This window comes from Apis cerana, linkage group LG1 (assembly GCF_029169275.1).
Source record: "Apis cerana isolate GH-2021 linkage group LG1, AcerK_1.0, whole genome shotgun sequence".
Taxonomy (NCBI): Eukaryota; Metazoa; Arthropoda; class Insecta; order Hymenoptera; family Apidae; genus Apis; species Apis cerana.
This window is the reverse complement of record NC_083852.1, coordinates 9,935,837-9,943,622: the sequence shown is the minus strand read 5'-3', so window position 1 is coordinate 9,943,622 and position 7,786 is coordinate 9,935,837. Positions and strand designations below refer to the sequence as shown.

The following is a 7,786-nucleotide window of genomic DNA, read 5'->3' as shown; positions in this document are numbered from 1 at the left end:
TTTTTTTAATGAAATACTTTTAAAATATTTTATTTAATTAAATATAATATTAAAATTTTATATTTGAGAATCCTATCAACTTTCTATTCTCTCAAAATTTCGATTCAACAATACAACTTTCTTTTTATCATAACTAAATATTGTGAATTATATTTTAATTATATTTAACATATTTCATTATTCATTATTTCCATAAATATAAATAATATATGTAACTGATAATATGTCTAAAACCAGTGGTTTCATAATTTATTATAAATTGTTATTAGTTATCGTATAATTTTTCATTACGATTATAACATAACAATTTATCTAACTTCATTTTTAATAATTTTTCATATGTTTATATATATATGACAAAATTTTTTATCAGTCGATTTTTTACTTTTTTAAATAATTTTCGAATATTCATTTCTTTTTAATGTTTATTAATATATATATATATATATATATATAACAAAATTAATAAATTTTATTTAAAGTTTAAATGATATTTGTATACTATTTTATATTTCTTAATCAAGAAAGAAGTAATAGGAAATGGAAATGTAGTTTTGAGGGAAACGAAAGATTTCATAAAAATATCCATTTTATTTTTTCAACTTCATTTTTTACGTGTCCCTTTTATTACATATAATAAAGTACTAATAATAACAGATATAACGATAATTTACTATAACGCGTATACAATACATATAATAATAGTAATAATAACCACAGTATTTCATAATGGGACACATTAAACATTTTAAAACATATTATTTTTTTTTGACACAATAATTATCTCTATATAAAAGGTTATCAAGTGCTTTACAAAAAATGGATTGCACCGAATTTGGTGCATCGATTATCACAAGATTGCTAAAGCGCCATAGCGCAAGTCCTTCCTTCAAAAAGAAATAAGTTTGTTATGGGAAACACAAATGGAAATGTTTCTCCATTCTCACTAAATGCCTAAGAAAAATCAGCTACAGCAAGATGCATATCAAAACACGAATTTACTCTCATTGAGCTTGCATTTAAGTATGATTCTAAACATATAATCACATTATATCGCGTATCCAAAACATTAAACTTTTAAAACCATCTATATTAACTTTTTCCAATAACTATAATTTTCTACCAGTAATTATAAATTACATTAAATTTCATATGATTACATTTTGGGAAGCAGATGATATATGTATTTATATAACAAAATCTATTGTGGAATGAAATATATGAAAAAAAATGATATTAAGTGTTGAACCGAACGATTTCTACATAAAATTAAATCCAAATTAAGATCAATTAAAAATGTATACTGCAAATTTAGTATAAAAAAAAAACACAATATGTGTTCTTATAAATAAAAAAGAATTTTTCTGTTGTACAAAATATACAAAATAAATTTAAAGATTGATGATACCTTAAACTACGTATTTTTGTCTTCGTTCGACAGGTTTTAAACTTCGTTCACACTGGGTGTTATTTTTAACTGCTGGCACTGTTTTAAAATATTAAAAGACAAAAAATGAGTCTTTTACTTTTGTTACTTTATACTGAAATTGTTATATTACGACTAACTTCTACATTGTTCAGTGATAATCATGAGAAGCTTCCGTCTTATTAAACAAACAGTCTCTCTCTTCCTGAGTAGATGGAATATCTGAAGTCACGGGCCTTAAAACTTTCGGAACTTTGCTAACTTTACTGAGACCTTCAGTGATACCACTACCTCCGGAAACACTGGAAAAAAGACTGAGATCGTCACATTAGAACTGGCCAAAATGTAAATAATAAAATATAAATAATAGGATTAAAAAATTCCAAATTCAAATTAATCAAATAAACAATTTTTATAAATAAATAATAAAAAAATAATAAAATCAAATTCAAAAGCATTGTCTTTAATATGATGGGATAATGATAATGGGATTTTTTTAAATATACATAAAAAAATATTAAATAAAATGAATACTCACACGACATCCATTTCATCATCCTCATCAGCTTGAATTTCATCATTAGTTAATGTAAAATATGGATTTGCGGATGCTGCTCGGAACTTATACCCAGTAAGGACAAAAAAGACATATGTAGACATTTCTCGAAACATTTCATCTAACCATTCATATTGAAAAGGTACTGTAATCTACAAAATAGAATATCGAAAATAAAATTTTTTTCAAATGAAAGAAATAATGAAAAGAAATAATGGGAAACATAATTACAACAATGAAAAATACCTTAAGTAAGTACACTATAATTCTTGTAAAGTAAATATAAGAAAATATCATAATATAGAAATGTTTAAAGAGCTTAAGTTTGCGTAAATTGACAGCTGCCTTGCCATCTATATGAGCAGCTTCTTCTACGTGTTTAATACTCCAAACTACTGGAAATATAATAGCACCACAACAAAGCAAATCCACAAGAATAAAAACATCTCGCCACGTTTTGTATTCAATATCTCCTTCTTCACTTTCTTCGATTATTATTTCTGCCACATTTGCTAATACCTAAAAAATAATATTTGTAAGATATTTATCTATTACTTTCCTCACTCTATTTTCCACTATATTAAATACAGGATTGAATTATAGAAAGAGGATCACGTAAATATTTGCTGTATCATATTCTTATGTGAAAGTGCATATATTCTTATATTTCTTTCAATATTCTTGTAAAATATGAAAGAACAAATTCTTAAGTATACCATTTATTAATTAAAATTTTTCCGCAATATTTGGAATGATATATAATCATTTAGCGATTACTATGTTTACATGATTTTGATAAAATATCTTCTTCTTTTTCTCTTGTATATCTTATCTATTTAATTCTTATAAACATTAAATGATTTTATCTACAAAAAATTTCAATCGAAATTATAATAACTGAAGATATCAATCTTTTTATCATTCAAGAATCATTTTATATTTATTTTCGCATTTCAAAAATCTAGAGAAAATACAAGTTTTTTCCTAAATAGATACTAACAAATGTGAGATATTTCAAGTCTGTCACAATTCATAAAGAATTAATAGCTTTTTGATTGATTCACCCGTTATATGTATTAGTAATGCGATGTGTTTATATCAACAAAGATAAGTAATGATCATATGTTTATACTATCACAGTTGCATACGTATAAACGAAATTCTATGTAACGTTTTTATTTTTTTTTTTTAACTATTAAAAATACATTATTTTTTCGATTGATTTGCTGATTGATTTGTTATTTGTGATAAATTGAAATTATTTAAAAAAAACAAATCGTGTAAGTTAAATAGTTAAAATTGAGAAAAATCGCTAAATTGCATAATTATTAACTATTCTAAGAAATTTTTTTTATATAACAATAAAACAAGGTGATTTAGGTGATCCTTTTTATAATATCTCTTTTCATACTAACTTGTAATGGAATGGCGATCATAAAAAGTTTCTTATCTTTATCAGCTAAAATATGTTTAATAAATGTCCACCCAGTACCAATTAACACAATTGTTATAAAAAGTACGGCTCCTTTTAACAAATGTGTAATATAATATAAGATCGCCCAAGCTGCAACATGTTCTCCTTTCGTTTGAATAAAATGATAATTAATTCCATGGAATAGTAATGACATTGATTTTAAATATACCAAAACTGCCATTAAATAATGAATTTTAAAAACAGGATGCCTAAATGAAGAATAACATGTTAGAAAACGAACAAAAATTTTATGATAATTGTAAAAAAATTCTTACTTGCTCTTTTTAAGGATATATACCCAGAAACATCCTGATAAAAAGAATAAAAGTGCCATCATAAAATAAAGAGCTGGTAAAGGCATTTCTCCTGCACTTAGAAAATTTCCACTATTTATTTCCGATATTTGTATCTGTAAATTATATTTTCTTATAACATATTATAAACGTTTTTAATCAATTAACATTTCAATAATTAATCGTGAAAAAAAAGAAGGATCTTACCGTGAAATCTAATGCAACTTGAGAATCATATTTATAATTTGGACAGTTATGGAAATGAAGATTATAAAGACCCTCTTCTTCTTCGCTAGCGACATACATAGCAAAACTTGTATTATAATATCTTTCTCCTTTTATAATTTGTACCGTCATTGATAAATTTAAAGAACAAGCGCTACTTTCTGATCTGGATTCATATTCATCTTCGGTATTGAATCTTTCGATATCTATAAAAATTTTACTATTGATAAATTAACAATAAATAATAAATTAACAATAATAATAATATATAAAATTTTTAGGAAAATAAATATAAACTTATAAAAAAATTTATTAAAAAATTCATACGCTAAAAGTACATGAAAAAGTTTTTTTTTTCTTTTGTACGTGTATTAAAAAAACTTAATCGAATATAATTTTGGCCGCAAGTTTGTGATATAATCTCATTCATATGTCATTGCCATAAAATATACTACTGTAGAAGACAGTTACCTAACCAAACCTTCAAAAATAGTTGAGTTTCGAGTTATTTATAAAATTGAGGACGAGTCATGTTAATTATAGCGACTCTCATCTCAGTAGTGTTCGATCGCCGATGTCGCTTCAGGTCCACATTCCATAAGATATCGATCAGAGTCGTTTTTAGTTTCATAATCGTGGAAACAATGTTCATTGAATGCTAAAGAAATTTTTGTTGAACAATATATGCATTAGAGTTTTGAGCTCTATAACTTTTATGAAAACTAGAAAGCCGTTTTTCATCATTATGTTTTTGTAAATATCATATGACGCATTAATGTCAAAATCAATCTCGCTCTAAGTATTGCACAGTGTTGATATGTTTCTCTGTGATATGTTTTCTCAATGAATAATCAATTGAATATTAACTGTCAGATGAAATAAGTATACAAGCTCAATGATATATATATATATATATATACACACAATTGATTGAAAATGTTTGACATTTGTATTATCTTATTGACAGGTCGTATGATTCATTATTCTTTTATCGTGCAAAGAAATGTATATTCATTATAATTTCTAATCTTTATGATGTAATATTAAATTCTATGATTACTACAATATGATAAAAATACACATATATCACTCAAAAATATGTATCTTGTATTATATTATATTATATTATAAAACAGATAGATTATACAGAAATGAAAATTATTTTTAATAATGTATAAAAATAATATAATCTTTTCAATTTTTTAAATATTATTCAATATTGTTTAATGGATGACAATGAAAATAGTTCTTGCATTTTATAAAATTAAAATCTTTATGAAATAAATATATATATATGTGTATGTGTATGTGTATGCAAATTAATAGAACAATATGAAATATGCGGAAATTTCAATATATCACTAAGTCACACTTTATCCATTCAACGAGATATTTCCCGCGACTACTTCCTACGTTTGGATGCTTGCCAAAGTTAAGAGTATAAGTACTAAGACCAAGTATTAAATCCTTATCCTTTCATGTTAACATCGTTATTCTTTTATGTTAATATTTTTTAAATGTTATTTTACAAGAAATCAATGAAATTTTGTTAATTTTAATATAACGAAAAAAAAGATTTATTTAATGCAAGAAATGGTTTCACAAAAATGTAAATTTTTAATTGTTTATTTATAATTGAATTTATAATCAGGTATTTTATTTTGAATTCGAGTAAAATTTTGAATTAAAAAATTTCAAATAATTGATGTAACATTCAATTTTAATAGAAACTTTATTAAATAAAAATTAAGTTCGTTTAATTAGATTAATTCACCGTATTAAAAAACTTCAACTCACCATACGGAGTATAACGTTTCCTTCGTGGAAAAAGCACGGCATCGCTAAATCTATTTGGAAAAGAATCTCTTTTTTCTCGAAAAATTAATATTTTGCTGGAATCTTTGTAAATATGTGCGGTATGTACGTTTCGACTACAATTTACTCTCAATCTGAAACACATTTGTTCATATATAGTTTATATCAGCAAATTTATAAAACAAGTGTAATAATGTATCAAGATACAATCTACAAACGAACGATACATACACATTGTTCTTTAAGTCCATTGTGAAATATATGACTGCGCTGTCATTTCTCTGTTCGAAATCCGGCTTGACGCTCGAAATGTCTTGGAGTACACATCTCTCTTGATGACTGTCTAAATAAGGATTCATTGCATCGCTCAAGGTTCGATCCAAACTGAATCCAAACTGAATCATAAAAAATACAAAGTTAAACAAATGAAGATATTAAACGAATTCAAACAATTTTTAAATAAATATTGATTAGAAGATTCATTAAAGTATTAAATATCAAATATTTTATTGGAAATTTAAAACATTTTATATTAAAAATAAAATAAATGATGTGTATTCTTAATTTACTTTTAATTTTTTAAATAGAAATATTAAATATTACGATATATCAATATTAAATTATGATATATCAAATTTTTAAAAGTATCGAAATATATCGAAATGTATCGAAATATTATTTGACAAGCATATATACGTAATTTTTATAAAATACTTTAAAAAAAAATAGTAAATATTGTTAAATCCAATAGTAAACATTGTTAAAATAGAAATATTTAACCAAGTCAGAGAATGAAAGAATCTTTATTCATTGAAAATATTTAACATATTTAATTTTTATAGAATAAATCATGATTTTTCTAATTTTCACAAATATTTTTAGTCTGATTTTGATATTCTAGGTAATTAAATTTTCATACTTTAAGAGCTTACAAGAAATCATTTTATCTATTTAGCCATTATTGTCTTACAACAACGACTGTGCATATAATATACAACATCCTATATAAATTTATTCTATTTTTCAGAACAAGAAACAATAGTTAATTAAAGTGATGACATTAATGTATATAAATATATTTTTATCAATGATTACATATGATATTCATGTTTAAATATAGATAATCAGAAATAATTTCGAATATTTTTCTAGTAGTAAATCAGCAATAAGAAAAATGAAAACAGGTGTCTATAGATGAATGACGAAATAATTTTATGTGAATATGTTCACGTCATATGTACTTAATTACTTACCACAGCATTCTCATCAAAAGGCTCAGCTTTGAAGTTTGTTAAATTTACATCGAGAGTACCTCCCTTATAGAAACCGAAGGTACTAAGAGAAATATATCGCCTTACATCTTTCTGTAACATGCAACATTTATAAACACATACATATAAGCGTAGAAAAGTTTCGTAACCTACAACTAAGGAACGAGAAAAGAAATTCTTTTTAGAAATGATAGTTTATACAATCATTATCTAATTATGATTTATATGTAATTTAATTTTTTATTAAAGTGCAGAAATTTTTTATATCGTTTAATATACTTAAGACATTTAGTTAGCTATAATTTTAAAATGTAAATGTCGATATAATATTACAATATACTGTTCGTTTACATAATTTATCACTTTTTTGCAGCTTAAAATTTATCGTGTTATATGTAGAAACTGTATAACGCAATTAATTTTATGACCGGTTAAATAACGATTGACGTAACAAAAGAATTCTAATAAACTAATTGATAAATATACTCGCGTTATTGCTGAAGATTGCTTGTACTAACCCGTATTTCAAGTTTGTGAATTCTACCCGTTACTAATACAAATATTGTCATAGTCCAAAGACATTGTATCACTAATTGTTTCGATTGCATTTTTATTATTTTTCACCAGAGAAATGTCACATCACGAAAATACAAAATAATCATATCTACAACACTCAACCTTCACTCATCGATACATGAGCAGAAACTGAGCTTGAACAGCAGGAAT

The 7,786-nt window shown here is 24.4% G+C and overlaps 1 protein-coding gene across 4 annotated transcripts; it reads right to left on the bottom strand.

The window, feature by feature from the left end:
- Positions 1-571: 571 nt before the first annotated feature.
- LOC108002969 (protein GPR107) lies at positions 572-7,783 on the bottom strand. 4 transcript variants are annotated; one of them, XM_017064994.3, is made up of 11 exons: positions 7,579-7,783; positions 7,043-7,153; positions 6,021-6,184; positions 5,772-5,923; positions 3,957-4,180; positions 3,732-3,865; positions 3,398-3,665; positions 2,229-2,501; positions 1,965-2,134; positions 1,567-1,740; positions 572-1,486 (listed from the first exon to the last, which is right to left on the bottom strand). In XM_017064994.3, exons 1-10 carry the CDS (start codon positions 7,666-7,668, stop codon positions 1,578-1,580), a joined length of 1,749 nt encoding a protein of 582 aa, XP_016920483.1. In that variant the 5' UTR covers positions 7,669-7,783; the 3' UTR covers positions 572-1,486; positions 1,567-1,577. The 4 variants fall into 4 exon arrangements, with proteins under 4 accessions (XP_016920483.1, XP_061939851.1, XP_028525079.1 ...); XM_062083867.1 differs by having other exon boundaries at positions 1,567-1,728; XM_028669278.2 differs by having other exon boundaries at positions 572-1,740.
- Between the last annotated feature and the right edge of the window lie 3 nt (positions 7,784-7,786).